Source organism: Acomys russatus, chromosome 29 (assembly GCF_903995435.1).
Source record: "Acomys russatus chromosome 29, mAcoRus1.1, whole genome shotgun sequence".
Classification (NCBI taxonomy): Eukaryota; Metazoa; Chordata; class Mammalia; order Rodentia; family Muridae; genus Acomys; species Acomys russatus.
In genome coordinates, this window is record NC_067165.1 from 8,627,132 (window position 1) to 8,648,547 (window position 21,416).

General features: G+C 46.0%; 1 protein-coding gene across 8 annotated transcripts in view; it reads right to left on the bottom strand.

The window, feature by feature from the left end:
• Elavl4 (ELAV like RNA binding protein 4) overlaps positions 1-21,416 on the bottom strand; it is a 142,999-nt gene that overhangs the window by 5,569 nt on the left and 116,014 nt on the right. For all 8 annotated transcript variants that reach the window (XM_051171340.1, XM_051171346.1, XM_051171337.1 and 5 more), the window contains exons 3-5: positions 16,797-16,900; positions 3,427-3,580; positions 1,487-1,712 (exon numbers count right to left, since the gene is read on the bottom strand). In XM_051171340.1, the coding sequence (XP_051027297.1) occupies positions 1,487-1,712; positions 3,427-3,580; positions 16,797-16,900 (484 nt within the window). The remainder of the gene's footprint in view (positions 1-1,486; positions 1,713-3,426; positions 3,581-16,796; positions 16,901-21,416) is intronic.

A 21,416-nucleotide genomic window follows, 5' to 3' on the forward strand; every position in this document is an offset into this window, starting at 1 on the left:
TTCTCTTTCCCTGTTTCCAATGGCAAGTAACTCACGTCCAGGTCAATGCTAGAGTCTAAAGCAGGTGTCTAATGGACCCTGCTTTCTTTCAAGGTCTGAATTAATTCAGTCCCGCCCCCCAACATTTGTATGGATTTATTCTTATGTTGTCTGTGAAACTGTTAAAATGGGGAATGTTCTTGAATTGTTTATCCTTTATTACCACTAAACTTGGGAGTAAAGGTCTCTGTTCCAGATTAACAACACACGAGCACAGACTATGCATATGAACAGTTCTTTTCTGTTAGTTAGTTTAGCTGCCTTCACTAAATCCGGCCACATACAATGTGGAAGGCAGAGAGCTTTTGAGAGCCAAGGTTAAGAAAACAAACAAAAGAAAACCAAACCAAACCAAACTCAGCTTACTACTTACAGCCCCGTGCACCTCCCAGCAAAACGCTATTCTGTTGTAATCTCCCTCACGTGCACTACCTTACTTGGGGGCCAAGCTATTCATTCACACCACGGGGCAGTAGTAACCATAGTCTCCACCATTAGGAGCCTGCTGGAGAGGCTTTTTACAGAAATACTACATGTGCTTTCACACAAAATAGAAATTAGACGGCTTGGACCCTTCATGAAACCGTTAACTATTTCAGAGCCATGGGGCATAGGAGGACACGTGAAGAAGAGACTTTCTTCTCCCACTGTAGCCAGATGGACAGTTACTATTACAGGGAGAAGAAAGGACCGCCCATTTTCTCATGTGAGGCCTGATAATGAGGAAAACCCTTCCATTAAAGGGAAGCTGGTACGTGGGCGGAATAAAGCTATCACTTAGAATTTACCAAGCGGAGGTCGAGACCGTGTCTCTCCCCTGCATGACAGAGGCTGGTTAGGGTCTAACTGCTGTCCTGGTTAAAACCCACCTTCCAGAAACGTCCCATGCATGGCGAACTCGTCCATTGCGCTAGGGACTTCCTGGGGGTTGGGTACCCAGTGAAAGCACTACTAAGGTATGGGTGAAACTTCCTTTTCGTCTCCCAGAGTATGTGACCGAAGAGAGTAAACGTAGTATTAAAGATACTCTCTCCTCCCCTGGATCCCTATGGAGTTACCTAGGAAAAGAGGCAAGAGCAAGTCACTCCTGGCAAGGATCTGCCTTTGGGTCTATCCTACCCTAAGTCTAAGCTGCTGCATTTGGCCACATGTCAGTGGTTAGCGCCACTAAAATGGATGGTTCTACTAATGAGCCTCAAGTTTAACCAGCAGTCTCAGTGACAAGCTAGAGGGGGCCTTGGAAGATGAGTCCCTCGTCCTGTTGTATGGTTTTATAGGAGTGACAAACGATGCCCCGGGGAAGTACCACACAGTGATGGCTTGGGCAGGGCAGAGGCTGTTTGCCTTGTCCTGTCCTTGAGAGCTGTGGGCTCTCTGGCCCATGCACCAGTCTATACCGGTGTTGGTGTAGTGGGTGGTAGTCTGTGTCCTCTGCGGGCATGCCTACCTGAACCTTTGAGCCTGGTGGTGGAGAGGGCCAGGGTAGCGCCTGTTGGGGGACTGGTAGAGCTGGGAGAGCAGGGCCTGGCTGGACTTCTGGCTGGGGTTGTTAGCAAACTTCACAGTAATCGGTTCTGTAGCACCGCTGGGCTTCTGGCCGTTCAGCCCTTTGATGGCTTCTTCTGCCTCAATCCTCTTATCAAAGCGGATGAATCCCACCCCTCTGGAAACTCCTGGGTAAAGAAAAAAAGAGCATTTGTGAACAGTGAACAGTCAGCAGGTATTCCTGGGAAGCACCCTGTGGATATTTGGTGGGGACTCGATCCACCTGTGAGGCCAGCTCCCTGAATCACTGCCCTCACCAAATGGCATCTGCGTGCATTTCTTCCAGCACAGCTCTGGGCAGATGTCTGCAATGGAGAGAACACAGGGGCGTTTCCTTCCAGGCCCCACAGCTGCCCTCCCCAGTCCCATCTACCTTTAGTTATTAAATAACCGCTCAACACTATCTAGTTCTGCAGAGTGCCATTCATACCTCATAACTGGAACTGTCATTTATTTGAAAAGCAACCTCTGACCACACACTGAATTCTTTTTTTTTTTTTTTAAAGATTTATTTATTTATTACATATACAGTATTCTGTCTGTCTGTAGGCCTACACACCAGAAGAGGGCACCAGATCTCATTACAGGTGGTTGTGAGCCACCATGTGGTTGCTGGGAATTGAACTCAGCACCTCTGTAAGAGGAGCCAGTCTTCTTAACCACTGAGCCAACTCTCCAGCCCTCCACACACTGAATCCTTTAGGAACATATTCCGTGTTTCTCTTGAACCCTTTGAATGATGTACTTTATGGCTGCCACTTATTCATTGTTGTCTTAAACAGAGACAAATAAGACCTACAGATGATCTTTCCCTGGATCTTTGCTACATGCAGATAAAAATCCAGACTTTTCAGGCTAGGAATATGGCCTCAGATCTCCTATTGACCCTCACACTGGGCACCCTGACCTGCACTGAACAGGTTGTATTCCTTCTGAACATCATACCTCGGGACATACCATCCTCTATATGTAGACTGCTCTAACCCTTCTTTTTCCCCCTGGAAGCAGAATCATTCTCCAAAGCTCTGATACAAAATTGCCTTTGCCATGGAGCTTCTCCAACAGTCGCCACCAGGCACAGTACACCTTCTTCTGAACTCTCATGGGACACTGGGACAGTCCCTGGCAAGTATCTGTCACACTGGAGCTGTGTGAACACAGGCTCTATGTCTCCTTTATCCTTGGTCCTGAGCATCTCTCTGCGCAGCATTGGAGGGCAGAGTCAGCATCATTGCGAGATGGCATCATGAGTCAAAGAGTAAACATGCATGCTCACCTCTTTTCTTGCATGGGGTAGGGGTTGGGGGGTAGGGGGTGGAGGAGCGCATTTCAAATTGGGGTCAAATCAGGCATAGACAAAGGACAGTGCCACTGACAGTGCAGCCCAAGATACCTTACATCTCTTATATCTTCTTGCTTATGGACAAAGAGCCCTAGGACGAGAGGCTGTGCCCATACTCCTGCACTGTTGATTAGCGGGTGGGAAATCTGACCCCCTACTTCAGATGATTCCTGATATGTAGAATAAGGCAGCTTGAAGTCCCTTCTAACTCTACATCACTGTGATCTGGAGGTAGAGATCACACTCTGGTTGAAGGCTGAGAGAGACTTTGAAAGCCACAGAACCCCACTCCCAAATCATCTTTTACAACCCCGTCCAGTAGTTTAAGCTGTGGAGACTCTGGCTTCTCCAGATGACCCATTCAGGTAGTCCATGAACAAGCATTGGAAACCACCTGCCTGTTCAGGCTCTACACTGTCACCTTCGACAGCCTTGAACCCAGTTCTGTGGGTGCCAGGGCACAGATACACAGGGAAACCAACTACAAGGAGACACTTAACCTGTGACTTGATCAACCAGGATACGTGAGGTGATGATGCGACCGTATTGCGAGAAAAGCTGCTCCAGCTCCTTCTGGGTCATGGTCTTGGGAAGGCCGCTGACATACAGGTTAGCATCCCTGATTGAGGCCGAGCTTGGACGGGCATAGGACACCTAGGAGAAGGCGAGAGATGCTAAATACATGGCGGGCACTCCTCCTCAGAGCGGAGACTGAGGCAACAACCAAGATGACAGTCCCTGGTCTGTCCTCAGGACCCGTGATTCTTGTATAGGAATAAGAACAGGAGAACAACAAGAGATGAGTGAAAGAAGAGGTGTCGACACAACCTAAAGCAAACGCACAGACAAGGGTCTCTAAGTGCGGAACAAAATAGCTACTGTGTATGGCAGCTGGTAAATGCAGAGCTACCCACGCATGAAGTTCTGAAGATTTACCTCCTGGATGTGGGAGTATAGATGATGATTTACTGTATCCAGCACATAATAATCTTTGAATAAAAAAAAAATCATGAAATTCTGCTCTGCACATTCCTCTCTGTGCCGTCCTCCCCACCCCCATTCTCCACCCTAAACATAAAAGTGATCAGGTTCTCTGTAAGATTTTTTTTTTAAATGTCCCATCCTTTGTGTTGGTTGCTCCAGTCTGTTCCCATGAGGTCTGCTCTCACTGAATGACAAAGTGCTGGGGAAATGGGGTTGAATGAACATCTGCTTGTTAAACTCGATGTGTGACCTTGTTGTCACATCTGCAAGGACCAGTTGCCTCTAACTTTGATGCAGGGCAGATAAAAGCATAACAAACAAAACAGGGACGCGGTGGACAGGAAGGAGGGGAAGGACAGTGGGAGAGAAAAGAGAGCCTCTTCGCTGGTTATAATAAGCTTGACTTTGTAAATTTGTCCTCCCAGATCTCTCAACTGCTTTTTTTTTTCCCTCCCCGAAAAGCTAACATAGAGTTGTAAACAGATCTGAGATTCCATCTGCAAGAAGCCAACTCTTCAGCAGTACACATAAGCAAAGCAAACCCCAGCAGTCATTAATTTTAGACTTTCATTTACTTATTTATTTATTTTTTTTAAAGAAAACAACATCAGACATTTGAAGTATAATTTACAGCTAGTCTAACAAAAGCACTTTCCTGCTAAAGCTATTTCTGGGGCGGTTATAGCTCAGAATAGAAGATGAAAACAGTCATTTCAGAGTACATCTGACAACGGTGGACAGGAAGGGACCTATATGCCTGAGCATTTCTCAGCTGGCAGTTTTATTTAATCTATAGAACAGATCCAGAAGACCTGCTAAACCCATTAGGGTGAGGATGTGCACATGGGCGTGTATGTGTGTGTGTGTGTGTGTGTGCATGTGTGTGTGCGCATGTGTGTGTGCATGTTTATGTGTGTCCATAAATGCATAGTGCACAACAAATGGCATCCTAAACCAGACATTTGACATTTAGAGCTAAAGCTTGAGCAGCAAAGCTGGCTTTGTTTGGGAGATCTTCAGGCAAAGAAAGTTAAGTGCAGAGAGGGGATGAAGGGTGAGCAGACCCCTCACTTATGGCACATCCCCCTTCCTATGGCAGGGACACTAGGTCCCTTTCTGAGTTCTATACCTAAAAATAGATGTTGACTCAACAGAAAATGATGTGAATGACTAATCTGCCTCAGTAGCCTCCTCTCACTGATGGAGCCAGGCAGCTGCCTTCAGCATCTACATCTTCTAGAAACCTGTGGGTGGCCTAGGGGGCCTCTGTGCCTGCCACATCTTCCCAGCACATGGCAGAGAAGCAGAGCGGCCTCTGCATGGCGTGTCTCTGTGTGCTTTTGGGACCAGAGCTGAAGGATCAACACCTCCATATTAACTGTCTGGGCAGGACTCTACTCGGCAGAACGAGCTCCTATCCCTTGTATCTTAGGGCCAGGAGCAGGTTATAACACGGCAGAACTGTTTCCCACTCAGGAGGAAGCAGTGGTAGGAAGGAGGAAATCTGCCCACAGTGAAAAGGCTTTACCTGTCTCACCTTGCCAATTACTGATGTTACCTGAATACATTTATGTTCCTTCAAAGTTCAACCTCCCCCACTGCACACATTCACTCGGCGGGGGGTAGGGGGAGGGGGAAAAGGGGCTGGATCTCCCTCTTAAAAGGGCTGAGCTCAAAAGACACCTCCTTTTGGCATTTGTCTCTGCCTGACATTGCCTTACCCTGAGATTCGTTTTAGTGGCGCACTCCTTTCGACCTTCGCTCACCACCTAGTCCCATGGTTTTCTCGAGGTGTGTGTACATATGCCTGATTTATATCTGGGGCTCAGTCTCTCAGCAGAGAGCCTGAAACCTGCAGAGGGCACAAAACATACTGAACAAAAAAACAAAACAAAGGAACCCCCAGAGCTCATGAGGAATGAGGTTGGTGTTTGTGGTTCTTTCGGGTTCATTATAGCTTGGTTCCTCTACTGAAATGGTCACTGAGCCAAGCACCCAGAATCACAGCTCTGTGTCTTCGCTAAGTGAAGGGGATAGGCTTCTTACTCTAGTGTCTAAGGTTGGAAGGACCAAGAGAAGTTTGCTTCAGAGCAAGACATCACCTCACTCAGCAAACACTTCTGGAGGATCTACTCCGTGCGGTGGGAACGCAGCAAAAACAAAACAAAACAAAACAAAAACAGAAAACCCTCACAAAAACAAAAAACAAAACAAACAAACAAACAAAAAACCCGGCATCTTGTTCATCTTCAACAGAGACAACAGGTACCTCAGAGATGTGTACTAAACAAATAAGGGGTGAGTAGGAGAATGGGTGAGCAAGCACAGCGAGCCATTGTCACGAAGTCACAAGATGTGTGCCATGCCAAGTCTTTATCTTAGTGTGACTCAAACACAGGGGAGGGGTAAGTTGAGCCTTAGAAGGATGAGGGAGAAGATGGAGCTGTAGTGAGGTTGGTGATAAGATGATGAGCAGGTGGTACCCTGGTAACAGCCTTCTGCTATGAGACAAATGAGATGTCAAAGGTCAAGGGTTATACAACGCCCAGCAGTGTACGCTCTTCACTGTCCAACAGCTGCACAACACATAGCAAACACCTTGACTTCTATTGGTTTGGGGCAGCTAGAGCTGGGGTCTAGAAAGGATCCTGTTGGAGTCAGACTCTGTTGGGCAAAGGGACTTGGCACTGGAAAGCCGACGACACAATCAAGACCATTTCCCCCAAAGATGATCTTGAGGCAGAATCTCAGCTGAGCCCCAGAGAATTACGGCTTTAGATTCCCCAGAGACTGACCCAGGCATAGGACAGCAAGAGATCTGAAGGGGAGCAGCGTCTGGGTCCTTCTATCCCTACCTAACCCCTGCTTAGTTTTCCTCCTTTATTTAGAGCCACTTAACATTTCTTTTAGCCCATTGTGCAAGGGTCCTCTGAGAAGAAAACTGGCCCAAAGTGGTAGGAAAATGATTTGCTCAATCTGGCATCTGAATGTTCATCTGCAGACCTAAAAAGTTCAAGTTTCCTCAAACATTTGTTAAACCGCAGCAGAAGGACTGCAAATGTCGGGCCCTTTGCTATACTGAAACGTATCCAAAAAACAAAAAACAGAACAAAAACGGTGACCTTCAGCTCTTGAGGAGGGACTGTATTGGTGACATGTTGACCCTCCTGAGCTGGTGGCCTAGAGCTCAGGGCTCCTAATGCTATATAGACAGTGCTCTGGAGACTTATGCCTCAAACCATCAGTATCTGGCTCATTTCACTCACCCAGAGTCTCTGATGAGAAGACTGGCATATCTAGGCCAGCACAGCTCTTATTCTAGGCAAAGCTGTGAGTGAAGAAGCCACTCCTCTTCAGGTGACCGTGGCCCAAAAGGCAGGTTGACTGACTGCTGACTTAACAGATGATATTGACAGAGATCTTCAGCATTTCTACACGCCCAGGCTCTCTCTTCCTCTAGAGTTTTCAGTCTCCCTAACCCATTACAAAAAGGATACAATAACAACAAACTGGTGCTAGAAGTGGCTTTGAAAATTGGGGCGGGGGTGGTTGGGGGCGGGGCTGGTGGAGAACCCAGGAAGGGCTGGGCATCTGCCATGGGTATTTCCGAGAACACGAAGTTCACAGCCAGCTCCTACGCTACCCCTGGTCATCCCTGGCTGTTGCAAAGCTCCTCTTTTTAGACCTTAGGAACATCCTTCCTGTTCTTATCAGCCTTCATCCTTGACAGGTGCTAGTTAGAATGCTAGGCAACCTCATTTTGAAAGAAGCGTATGCTTATGTTGCTTTAACTGAAATTGATATCTCAGTAGAGAATGGAAGTGGATAGAGAGGTTAAGAACAGTTTCGGTGTTGGAGAGCTTTAGATATGAGTCCTGTTCCCTCTCCAGTTGTGGTGACTCTGTGCCTTTCTGAGCTGCATCACTTGAGTAACATAGCTCAGAAGCTCTCTAAAGGAGCCTCTCGCGTGCGAGATTCCTAGGCACAAAGACCGGTCCAAAGTAAGTGCTCAATAAACCATGACTTTGACATGGTTGCTATGTAAACAGGGCTTATTCTAGACACTGGGGAGCAGAAATGCGTACAACAGTCCCTGGCACACAGGACTGCTAGTTTAGCAGAGGAGACACGCACAGCTTCATTATTTGAAGATGAAGCTACAGATTTCCCCCCCAAGTCTGTTGTAACACCCTATTCTCTGAGTGAATACAAACTCCCCAGAGCAGGCAGGTCTCCAGGGAACATTCATTCTAAGGAAACCAGGAGAATGGCAGCAGAGAGCAGACTCAGGGGCTGCTGAGCGTCTACGAGCAAGCCCTCCCAGGGACCTGGATTCCCACCTGTGGGAGCAGGGAGACCAGAAAGCAACCAGCTGGCTCCTGGAGACAACAGCTTTGCCTGTGAACACTCGTTTCCCTCTGTGCCTGTGGACGCAGCCCTCCTTACAAACAGGACAGCTGCCTGCTTTTGTGGCTTCATCTTTTCTGTTCCTCTCTGCACCTGCCACCCAATACATGCTATTCTAAAAACAAAAACAAAAACAAAAAAACAAAAACAAAAAACAAAAAAAACCACACCGGGATAAAAACCTCATGGTAACATCTCCTGTGCAGTTGGGTCCTGCCAGGTTTCCCTGCTCGGAACTCTCCAATGTGTCTTAAAGACCTTGAGATAGAAGTCTGAATCCTTTGCCTCAGCATTCAGAGCTTCTGGCCCAACCTCTTCTCTCCCGCTGACCACCCATCCATCTGCACCCTAGTTCAGACAGAGATGCAGTCGCAGGCTTCTGGATATGTACAGAAAGTTTCTACCCCACTCCTCTGAGTTTCCTGTTTATTTACTGTCATGGCAAATAAATTCCTGATTACCAGTCTAGGCCTGGCAGTGTTCTCCATGAGGCCCAGGCAAACGTGACTATTCTTTCCTTGAATGCTACAGAAAGTGTCTGTTTCATGGCCACAGCTATCATAACCCTCCCCTTGATCACAGCCATCTGTCCCTGACACCCGACCTGCTTCATCAGGCCGCACATCACGGTGATCTCAGCATACTCACTTTCCACCTAGTTTCAGAGCTTCACTAGGGCAGGAGCTCAATCAAAACTGAATGTATAATTTGTGTTAGTGAGTGGACTTCACATGTATTCCCGGGAGCTGGCTCAAAGGAAAACAGCCACACAGTTGGGAAGCATCTAAGGGGACCATAAGCATATCTGATATATAGTAGGCCCACAGCAGGCCCAGAATGTCTTTTTAGGAAAGTTGTGATCCATGTGCCTTGAAACTTCTTTAAAAAAAAAAAAATCTATCAAGACTGGGTTGGAGAGCTTTAGCTGTTAAAGGTTTGGCTCATGACCAATAGAGAATAAAATATAAAATACTCTATCAGGCTGTCAAAGGTGCATACTTAGTACGGCGCCCTCTCTGTCTGCCTGGGTCCTCTAAATGGGCGAGATGTGGGAGAGGTTCCTGGTCGTGATTAGGGGGAAGAACAGATGCCAGCCGTGGAACCGCAGCTTCCTCTCCGCTAGATCACAACTGCTGCCTCCTGCTTCATGGAAGGCTGGTAGGAGTGCTGCAGCCATCTGGAAACTCCACACTACTTCCTCCCAGCCAGGACTTCTGACTCTGTCGTCTGTGCCTTAGTTAGACTCAGAGTCACTCTCTTTTAAGGCGTCTCCAAAGCAGGTGGACAGAGAAAGGGCTCTACCCACTCACCCTCTGCCTCTCTCTCCTTCACTCCAGGGGGTAGCCCTACCCATTGACTCTGGTGCAGTGACATCAAGTACTTAAGCCCAAGGTCGTGCCGGCTGAACTGAGACACACTCGGATATGACTCAAAGTTCTGGGATCTTTCCACTGGGCCACACCAACCTGCACAGTGAAATAAAAGCCACGTTCTTGGCACAGACCGTTACTTTTCTTGGGAAGGTACCAAGTTGGAATGGCCACGCTGTAATATTTTATTAGACTATTAGATCTGGAGAGAACCATCTTCCAAAGAGGACATAGATCCGGAGAGGGAAACTGATGCTGAAGGTCATCCCATAGAGTTTTATGACACAGCTGGGGCCTGACTGCCTTAACTCAAACTTTTTTTTTTTTGAGTGGAGAAAAAGGGGAAGAACAGGGAGGGATGGGGCTCTACGGTGTTTGATAGACGGGTCCCCTCGCCCTGGGCCTTATGGTTACTATGCAGAACTGATTCTTCACTCCTAATCCTCAGGGCCACAGATGCCCTACGCCGACATTATTTCAAAGAATGTTCCAGGACCAGGAAAACATACGATACCCATCATGTCCGATGGTAGCTACCAGCTACACAAAGTTTCTAGCACTTCAAACGGTCTGAGTGTGACTAAGGAACTAAGCTTTTATTTAATGAACTCCATGTGGAGCTAGTGGCTGCTACAATGAACTGAGCAGGTTCAGGACCAGAAACAATGCAAAGCTGTAGCACATTAGAGCTAAGTGGGCATACAGGCTCATTTGGTTAGAATTCATGCTGGGACATCATCTGGACATTAGAGTGACAGGACTCTTTAAAACAGGGGGATGAAAATGGGACACAAGACCCAGGAGACTTGGGGCAAGAGAGGTCCACTGTTTCCTCCAATGTGGAGATCTCCTCTCTCTCTCTCTCTCTGTCTTCCTCCCTCCCCCTTTCTCCCCCCCCCCCCCGACACTTCTTTTCCACTTGCAAATGCCCTCAAACTCTACCCTAGCCTCTCTGAAAACTCGAATGTGCCCCCAATTTGTACTTGTGCAGCTTTTTTTTTTTTTTTTTTTTTTTATATCCAGACCCAGGACCCAGAGAATGACCTTCAAGATGCTGGGATCATATCAAGTTCAGTGGGCTGGAGGAGGCAGAACTGTTTCTATTTCCAACCCCCCTATATCTCTATGTATTCAAAATAACTCATTCAAAGAAAGTTAACAGTGTACCTGAAATCAGAGCAGCCAAATGCACTCTCTCACTAAAGAGGGAGCGGTGGCTGGCACAACTGGGCATCTCCAGTTTCAGAGGCCTATCTCTGGTCTTGTCCTTGGGGATTTAGTGACCCAGCACCCTGGTTGACCTTGGCAGCAAAGGGTTCCTGCACTCTCTAAGGTGCAGCCACGGTGGGGCGAGGGTGGTAGTACCTTTTTATTATTAACAAGACAGAGGGAGGCAGGCTATTATTTCTGGGTGGGGTGATATCCGTCAGCAAAAAAAAAAAAAAAAAAAAAATCTGCTAACTCTCTGGGAAGCATTAAGAGCTGTGATAGGAGAAATAATTGCTTATGCCAAGTGCAGAGAAAAGATGCCTCAGCGGAAAGGCAGGTGGATAGTGGAAGAGGTTGGGAGGGAGGAGGTACCGGTACGTCTGACCTCCGGCAAGGGAAAGAAGCCGACGGGGTGGGCTGGGACCCGGCACTGCTAGTGCGATCGGGAGACTAAAGAGAAAATGTTGAAATCATTAAAGAGCATCTTTCCAGGAGAGGCAGAATAACCAGTCCACTTCCTCCCTGGAGGAGAAGGGAGGGTCCTTCTGAAGAGCTCTCTCTCCCAGCAGCCTCGTTCCTCGTTGGGCTCTCTGAAGACATGGGCTGCTGCCGAGTGATAAGGCACTTTCCTTACTTCCCCCCACTGTCCAACAGTGTCAGCTCTCGGGAGCTCAGTCAGAGTGGCAGAGGCAACCTCTTACTCAGAGACCTGATGCTGAGATTGTTCATACTGCAGTTTGCACAAGGGCTGTGCTCTGGACATGTTTTACTATATCAAGTTGTACTTTTGTCATTTGACTAGGCTGCATGTAATTACTAGAAGAAGTCATAAAGTCATTTATAAACAGATAATTCAACGAAGAAAAAAACCCAAATACATATATGCACATATATCACATTTATACAAACACATTCCATATTATGCAGCAAAACCCCCCCCCCAAAAAAAAAAAAGCCAAGAGAGACGCCTCTTAATGATCATTAATCAAGGAAAGCCAAAATCTAAGGCTGATAAACCTGCCACAGCATCCCACAAGATGTTGGTTCGTGGCCAAGCACTACACAAGGCTCCCACTTATATCTTACAGAGCTCCCTACCTCCCCTCCAACATCTCGTGGGAACCCATGTAGCCTTCGAGCACTTTGTTATATCCCTGCAGCTTGCATATCTAAGTGCGTCCCCTCCTCCCCAGGAGTGAACCTACTGAGACAGAGCAAGCAGCAAGCACATTTCTAATCCTGTTTCTCACGCTTCCGGTTAAAGCCTGCAGAGGAACCCCATCACTGAAAGGGTTAGCAAGAGTGATTGCTAGCCTCCAAATTCCAGTTAGACCACATTTCACCCAAGCGTCCCAGGGTAGCTTGAATATCAATCCAAACAAGCCTGTTTGAATTACTCCTGTTCTGAGGGCCCTTCCTTCCTTTTTTCCGTTCTTTCTCTCTCTTCTCTTTGTGCCCAGGCTGACCTGCCTCAGCTCCCTGAGTGTTGGGATTACTATTACATCCAGCCCCAGTTTTTGTTTGTTCTTAATCAATGTGACAAGGAGCCGAAGCAAAGGTAACTGGATTCAATTGAGCATTTCCTGGTAAGAGGCTGGGTGACAGTGTGAAATTAAAAGCTGTTCTTCCAGAGCTGGCTAGGATGGGCATCGGTTGTCAAGAAGTATCAGGGAATCATTTCCAAGAACCCACGGCCTGTTCTCCCAGTGTTGTCAGAGTCTTGTTGGAGACAGGTGGGGAAAAAAAAAAAAAACCCAAATAGCTCCTCAAGCCTTAAGTGAGGTAAATCATCTCCCCCGTGGCACTCCCCTGTGGCACTCCCCCGTGGCAAGCCCATGATCCATACTCTTTTGCCCCATGAAGCACTTGGCCCGGAGAGATACTAGGCCATTGTCATCTGCGGTTCACTTGAATGAAAGGCCTTACAGCCTGGAGAGAAGGACTCAAGAAAAAGTTATTTAAAGTCCACTGTGTCTTCACGTTAATGGCCAATGTCCTGAGCTGTAAGTCCATGTATGAAGAACCTGGAGGAATCACACAGTCCATTTATTTGCTTTTTATATCTTCTTACCAAGCCGGGGAGTTAACCCTTGCATGTGCAGAGCCAAAATACCCACCCACACACCCTCACACGGCTCACACGCTGCTAGGCAAACAGGCAGTTTGACATTCCAAACACTGAGGACCCACTGCCAGAGAATTCTTTTTAGAGCTTTTGAAAAACACTCTGTCATTTACCCACTCTGTGATCCTAGGTCTGTCTGCTGAATTTTTCAGGCCTCAGTTTCCTCACTAGCATAAAGGAGATAATGGCACCTTCTTACTGGGCTAATTTTAGAGACAGAGCTGATGTGTTTCCAGACTACTCCTGGAATAGTTCAGAGATTAAGGGTCAACAAGCGGATAGAAAGATTAGAGTCCTATTGGGCACAACGTAAACCCTCAAAGTAAGCTACATTACTGATGTTTATCACCACTTCCTCTCTGGCTCCGGTTGTCCATGCTACAGTGACAGCTGTGTGGCCTCCAGGTAGAATCTTCTTCCTGGAAACAAGTCTAATCTACAGGACAATTCCCTTGGAGTTCATCCACACCTATTCGTGGCAGCTGCAATTCACAGGCCCTTTCAGTGCCAGAGGTCTGGCCTTGCTGTTCACATGCTCTCAGTGATTGTATGGGCCCCTTACAGGCTCCACAGTAAAAGGAAAATAGGCTATTGTTGACAGAAAAGCACCTTGGGTGGACACCTCCTACTAGTAGGCAGGTAATGGGACATTCAGTGACATCTAGCAAAAGCAATGGCGCCATATTTAAATGTCAGGTTCAGAGGTTAAAGACTGATGGACAAAGGTCAACTGTCCTTTATAGTCTGTATGGTTTTCCTTCATAATCCTTCCTTTGTTTTTGTTTCTGGCCTCTAAAGTTGGGAGAGCTGACATAAAAGATATCCACATCTCAATTCCTATTGAACAACTGAAGGTGGGTATGGTGGCACACGCCTGTAATCCCAGCACTCTGGGAGGTAGAGGCAGGCAGATAGCTGTGAGTTTGAGGCCATCCTGGTCTACAAAGTGAGTCCAGGACAGCCAAGGCTACACAGAGAAACCCTGTCTTGAAGAACCAAAACCAACCAACCAACCAAACAAAAAAAGTTATAAAAAGCCAACCAACCAACCAACCAACCAACCAACCAACGAACCAACCAACCAACCAAAAAACCCTGAATTAAACCCCTTTCATAATCAGTCGTTGTCGTCATCATCATCATGATGATGAGATTAGCTGCTCTCCTTGCCCTTCACTGACTCCCAGCACCAAAACTATCTCTGAGTCTAATAGTTAACCTTTAACCTTTACTGTTCAGGGGTCAGTTCTTGGCTCTCTGGCACTAATATTTTTGTATATCACACGTAATGTGGTGTGCTTTCTGGGTTATCAGAAATGTGACAAAGAGCACACACTTGACCAAGTTTGTCAGCTGTAGCAGATGGTCCCAAGAGCGCTGTCATGCATGCTTCCAGAGATGGTATGTGCGGTTTGCTGTTTGTGTTGCTGCTTATTTTCGCTTCCAGATTGACAGGCTCTCTGTTCCTTCATGGGAGTCAAGAGGAAAGAGCTAAGTCTCATGTCACTTATCAAAGCAAACTGAGGCAAAAAAGTAAACAGTGGCCTCAAAGGCCAAAAAAAAAAAAAAAAAAAAAAAGCAATTTTAAGAAATTAATAAATGATGAGACCATTAGCAGCACACAAAAAGGGTTTGCTTTTTTTTTCTTCCCTATAATATGATTTTTACCTTAAACGCTGTGTCCCTTTAGGAAAGGGAAGAAAAGTTAATAAAGAAACCTATCAGTCAAACTTAATTTTTCTTATGGCAAATAAACTGCTTTAATGAAAGGTCTGGAATCCCTCGGTTTGCACATTAAATTTTCATTCATGGTACTGAATGGAAACTATGATTCAGCAGTGGCATCGTGTGTTTTGAATCCTATGGTGACTTAGGAGCCCACATTTCCACTGGGTGCAAATGTGTCAGCAGCATTTTGATGCAGGGGAGCCTGGGCTGGGTGGGAGGCTGGAGAAAAAGATACAGATACGGGAAGGAAGCAGAGCAGCTCTTGATAGAAAGAAAATAATCAATGTTCCTTGTCTCCAAGATCCATTTAGATAAAGCACCTGACTGCACGATGGGCCTCGGGGACCATTCTGAGACTAGGAGAGCTGGGCCCAGTTAGTCTTTGGGGTAACTGCAGGATCTTATGGAAGACTTTAAAAAAAAAAAAAAGGCAGATTGATGGCTGGTGATTTGATCCCAAGCCGTGGGAAAAGGGTTTGGGTTTAAAGAAAACTGTAGAGGAGAGAAACGCACCTTTCTCAGTCAAGGTCAGCATGTCCGCCAAGGGAAGACTAAACACCTGACGTTCTAACGCTGAACTTCTCACACACACACACACACACACACACACACACACATACACACAATCAAATCCACAAACAGCTCTCAATGAGACAAGGCCTTAGAATCAAGAGACCAGAACACGTTTCTTGACTTAAAGTATGAAAATATGTGTTTTTCCTTTGAAAGAAATTAATCTTTTTGCCTCTCTGAGGACGATGCCATAATTAAACAACTTTTATTTCCCCCTTAGAGAATTCCTAGGAATTGATTCTAAGCCTTGTTGGAGGCAGCCTAAATCAGGCTTATTTCGGGGTTTTTGTGTACTACATAGACTGTAGGAGAAGAGAGAAAGCAATAATTTTTTAGAAATAATCTAAACACAATTGCAAAAGTAAAGCTGCTTAAAAAATGAAAAATAATCAAACAACGTGTTCCAAAAAGAGGCAGGTTCTATTGTTCTTATATCCTTCCAACGAGGCTTAGCTTACACTGCTTGTCTCTTTCGTTAGCCTGGATGTCAGAAAAGTAGTTTTGCTGAACTGAAAAGTTCTAGTTTAGTGTTTTCAGATGCGGAGGGCTGGTGCCATCTATAGCTTTCCATTCTGGGAGAGGTTTCTCTTTTGTCCTACTTTGCGTCAGACCTGCTGTCGTGAGGATAAGAGCGCCCAGGAGACACTTCCCTGCGGTTTAATAGGCTATGAAGGGTGGGACTCATTAATCGCCTGGCAGCTGCCCCTAAACAGGATGCTGCATGGAGGTGGGGGAAGAAGGGAAGGAAGGCTGAGGATCAGGCAGCTCCGTCCAGGAGACCACCACCAGATACCCAGGGTGGGCAGTGTCCTCCAGCCCCAGAAAGCCTGGAGGCGCAACCTCTAGGTTACTGATTTCTACTTTGAGATGTTATTTGTTTACTAATTATTTTTAGACTGTTAGGTTACTATTTCTTGTTGTTCCTTTACTGTATTGCTATCAGTTTAATTGTAGCTGTCCTTCTTTAGGCGTTGGGTTTACTTGCAGCGGACTTTCCCGTTCTTCTCCAACGCAGGTCCCTAGCCATCCATAAGCAAACACCACATTGCTCTCTCAGCCCACGAGGTCTCCTGACTCGGTTCTGCCTACTTCCATCTTCCTCATCTCCCACCATCCCAGCTTAGGGCCACAGTATTCATACCTGGGACAGCTTTCGTGCCTCAGTTTCTTCTTTCAGCTTGCTTCCTGCCATTAGTGTAGAGTCAGGTTGGCAGGTCTTCTTTGTGAGTCCCAGACCCCACATCTACCTTCTGGATTACAGCTGCCTTGGCTCCTGGTCCCTTCCTCCCACTCTTCACACCCACTTTACTATTTTGTAATGGTTCATGTCGGCTACAGTGCAGAGTGGTCAGTAAATGTTCTTTGAGTAAACGAAGAACGCCACGTTGGGCTCCCACAAGCCTAGGTTTACTAGACCACAGAGTAAAACGTCACCAGGGCCCCCTGAGCCAGAAGCCAGCACATCACTTCTTACCTTTATGGTTTTGGTCTGCAGTCTGAGTCCATTTAAAGTGTTGATGGCCTTCTCTGCATCCTTTGGATCAATATAGTTAACAAATCCATACCCTAAACTCTGTCCTGTGGAAATATTAAAAAAAGAGAGACAGGAGGAGAGAGAGAGGAAGAGAGAGAAGAGAGAGAGGAGAGAGGAAAGAGAGAAGAGAGGAGAGAGAGGAGAGAAAGGGGGGGAGAGAGAGAGAGAGAGAGAGGAGAGAGAGGGGAGAGAGGGGAGAGAGAAAGAGAGAGAGGAGAGGGAGAGGGAAAGAGGAAGGAAGGGAGAGAGGGGGAAGGGAAAAAGAGAGGAGAGGGGAGAAGGGAGAGAGAGAGAGAGAGAGAGAGAGAGAGAGAGAGAGAGAGGGGAGGGGGAGGGGGGGGGGGAGGGGGAGGGAGGGAGGGAGAGAGAGGGAGACAGAGAGAAGAAAGGGAGAGGGAGGGAGAGAGAGAGAGAGAGCGCTCAATATCTTTACAGAAGCAACAGTTCCCACTATAGTGTGTTAGAACCCTCCTCTGCTCTGGGGCTCCTTTTCATTGGGGTTCACCCTAGGACGAGGGGTTTCCAGTTCCACCAATTCTCATTCTGGGGGTGGGCTTTGAATTCACAGGAGCTCTCATGATCCAAACCAAAAACAGTAAATACTCTTGAATATTCACACCCAATATATACAAGGGGCAACATAATCAGGAAAATACAGCACCAGGGAATATAAAGACAGCAGGCACAGTTTGTCAAAAGAGACCTGCTTAGATTCTTGGCATTTGGGTCTTTTTGTAGACAAGTCATTTACTATCCACAGCTCCCTGATCTTTTCTCTGGAGATAACAACACTTACCTCTGGCAGACTCTGAGAGAGTTTACTGAGCTAATATACACAAAATGCCCAAAACACATTGCTCTAAACCATAGTAGGGTGCTCATCAAAGGACAGCTTTACTGTGTTCAGTCCTGTAAAATTGGGACAAGCGCTGGACTGAGCCGCTGTGTCTATTGCCTTGGTCATGCCAGCCACACCCACACGTAGAGGGGTGTAGTAGGATGTGAGCAGTCAGAACTGGAGACATTGTTGAGTGAAGGATGGAGGAGGCATGGCCAGAATTCAGAGCAGTTGCTACAAATCATTCTTTGCCCTCACCATCCCAGGAGCCCAAGGAACAATAAGACAAAGAAAGGGCAAGGGTTTCTATCAGAAAGAACGGAGAAGCTCCTACCACAAAGCGGAAAGCGCAGAAGCAATGCAAAGAGGGTTTAGCTGCCTTAGGAGGAGATGATATCAACTTGTCTACAAAGAGGTAGCAAGTGACAGGGCTCCCTCCCTAAGTGAAATAAAAATAATGTACTTGCGATTGTGCCACTGATTATAAATAGTCCATCAGCTCTGCCATGTGTCATCAGCCAGAAATATCATTAGGAAACTTTACATTTTCTGACATACCCTTTAAGAAACACAGCGCTTGTGGTGGCTGCAAACCAGCCTGAACTTCTCAGGCAACGTTATTGATTTGTGGGCGGCAGCAGAGCCGAAGGGGAGGAAAATGACAGGACGTCACTCGTCAGGGAAGACTGATTACATAAAGCTCTCTTTAGCGTGCTGGGGCCAGGGCTGGGAGATAATACAGCAAAAAGCCTGCCATGTCCCGGTGACAGGAGCCCATTTCAGCAGCCAAAAAAATGTTTCCAACAGCTTCTGTTTTGCTGGTAAATGTCTGTGTTTGTGTTGGTTGTAGGAGGGAACCTGAGAAAACAAGTTGGGTTCTGGATCAGAAAATGAATATCTTTTTTTTTTTAATTGTTATAGGACAGAAACAAAGAGAACAGAGAGGAAACCCAATGATGTTTGCTCATCCACTGGAAACCGCCAAACGCCAACATCTTCCAGGGTTGAATGGGAAAGACAGAGACAAACTTTGATAGAAAGGCTCGTCACGAGCCAGAATTAGTGACCTAGGAGGGAGGAGAAAATGTGAGGCATGGACACGCTCCAGCTGCTGCGACCCTTCTCTTTTTGTTTTATCCTGTAAGGTTTTGTGTCTGTGAGTCCATGTGCCTGTGTGTGTGTGTGCCTGTGTGTGTGTGTGCCTGTGTGTGTGTGTGTGTGTGTGTGTGTGTGTGTGTGTGTGTGAGAGAGAGAGAGAGAGAGAGAGAGAGAGAGAGAGGGAGAGAGGAGAGAAAGATGTATTACAAGACCCTGCCATATGTTCTCAGAAATTCCATTTTGCAAATACAAAAATAAAAGAGACTAATATCATTGGTTTAAAAATATAATTTATCCTAAATCTGTCTCTACCTCATCAAGCCTAACTAAATTCACCTAATTAAATCCATTTTCATCATGCAAATTTCTGTCATATTTATCTTGCATATATAATATTCCTATAATAACTTTTAAAAAACTAGTCATGCACCAATTTGGACTGTTTCTAAAAGACATTTTAAAGTAATTATTTCTATGACCAACCTGCTCTAGGAGTTCTAGGAAACCAGTTGAGTAGGTCATTTTCTAGCCTAATAAGATTTACATAAAATTAAAACATATAAAAGCACAAATAAAACTTTCACTGGTTAACTACTAAAACCTGACTCACTCTGAAAACTTTTTGTATTTTTCATGATGGTGAAATATATGTGTAGTGTATGTTCCCCTTATACTATCTTTGTAAAACTACACGTATGTTAATGGGTATCAAAATAGGTAAAGTGAATATAGGCTTTGCATTCTAAATTTAGTCTGTTTTCGATTTTTGCTTCTGGAGGAAGGAAAACTCAGGCTTAGGTCCCAGGAGGTTCTGAAGGTCAAGGGAGGGAAAGGACTCCAGTCCAGCATGGCGTGTGACATCAACCCACCACCCTACACCATTCCCCAATCGACAACCACCCTGGCTCCTGACTATAATTAGCTCTACTGTGCCATCATTACCTGTCCCAGGTTTAGAGAGACTTCATTTAGCATCCAGGATAAAAAAATGCTTCAGGGAAAACCAAAACCCAGAAGAATGTAATTTCACAAAGGAAGATTCTCTTCGGTATAAAATAAACTGTAAACTCTAGGACGGAACGCTGCTGCATTGCAGGAGAGGCCGGCGACAGAGGAGCCTGCCTGTGAATGGAAGCTAGGAGACACACTACAGAACTAGCTGCCGTTAGCCTGGTTCCTGCACAGGCTTTCTTCACCTATGCCTCCCAGCATCACAGGAGTCCAGCTATGTCTGATAAAAATGCTTCATGGATCTAAGCACCCTCTTCAAAAAAATGCCCTGGGGAAGATAAAGCTCCAGAGCAAAAATTATTAAAAACTCAAGCTACATTTTTTTTTAAAGGAACTGTTTTAATAGCTGGGGAGAGTAAAATGAGCAAGAATTTTGTGGTTTAAATTTTGGTGGCTGTACGTTGATGGTGGATTTTGGTTCAGCAGTTCTATATTTGAGTGTACGCAGAAAAATATTAATGGAATACATTCATAAAGAGTGCTAAAGCGTTTTCCGTGGGGACCGAGAGAGTTGCCACGCTGTGAGGGCTCAGGAGACACAGCCTGGAGCCTGGAGCATGTGTATGTATGTGTCTGCAACACACACACACACACACACACACACACACACACACACACACACCAGTTATTTTCTTTTCTTTTTCCTTTTTCAAATAGTAGTATCTTCTCCCTTTGTCAATGGTAACAAAAATTGGACATACAGGTATGGCAGTAACATTTTAAGAGTAGAATATGAAACTTTATTTTTGTTCAAAATTTGTTTACTTTGATTGTAAGTTGAACAGCTACTCAGGATCTTCTTACTAAATTATCTTTATTTAAGAAAATAAGTTAGTGGGAATTGAGGACTGTGTCTAAAATCTTAGGCTATAGTATCTGGCTCCTTGATGCCCACATCTGATCAGCCTCTAGCAATCCGGTCCAGCTGGCATGGGTGGCACACCTCCTCTTACCGTGCATGGATAGAAAGCATTCTAGGTAGTTTGGGATGGAAACTTAAGAATTCAAAGTGTAGTTTCTGAGAGAAAACTGTATGAATAATAGGCACGGCTTAAAGCACATCACGTATTTTGGCTTTTTAGGTTTTGAAAAGCTGTTCTCCTAAATATGAACCTGAGAATTTCTGTTTTGATAAAACACGGGCATTTGCACACACGGAAAGAGAACATTTCCTCTTACTATGTGTCCTCCTGCTATGCTAGGGAACATTTCTATTTGGCTATATAAGTTTTATATCCAACCTGTCCCAAGCACTCGTTTTCCCAAGAATTAGCCTGTGAAAGATGAATCCCTGAACACAGTAGGTCCTCAGCAAACGTTCAGGCGGTGTGAGAATCATCATCTGCACTTGTACTAACCCTACGTGTTTTGCATACTTGGACGAAGAAGCAAAGATGGAGTAGCTGGGGGATTAAGTTCACATTCAGGAAGGAGAGACCCTCAGCAACACCCCTGCCAGGGACCAGGCACCTATAAACACACTGTGTGGAGTGGGCTCTCCTCAGATGCACACCAAGTGACTGACAGAAGTCTCCCCAAGCCAAGCCCACAGTGCTTCTGAGAACACAAAGTGCTTTCCCTGCCCTTCCATATTACATTTGATTTTCACAGCA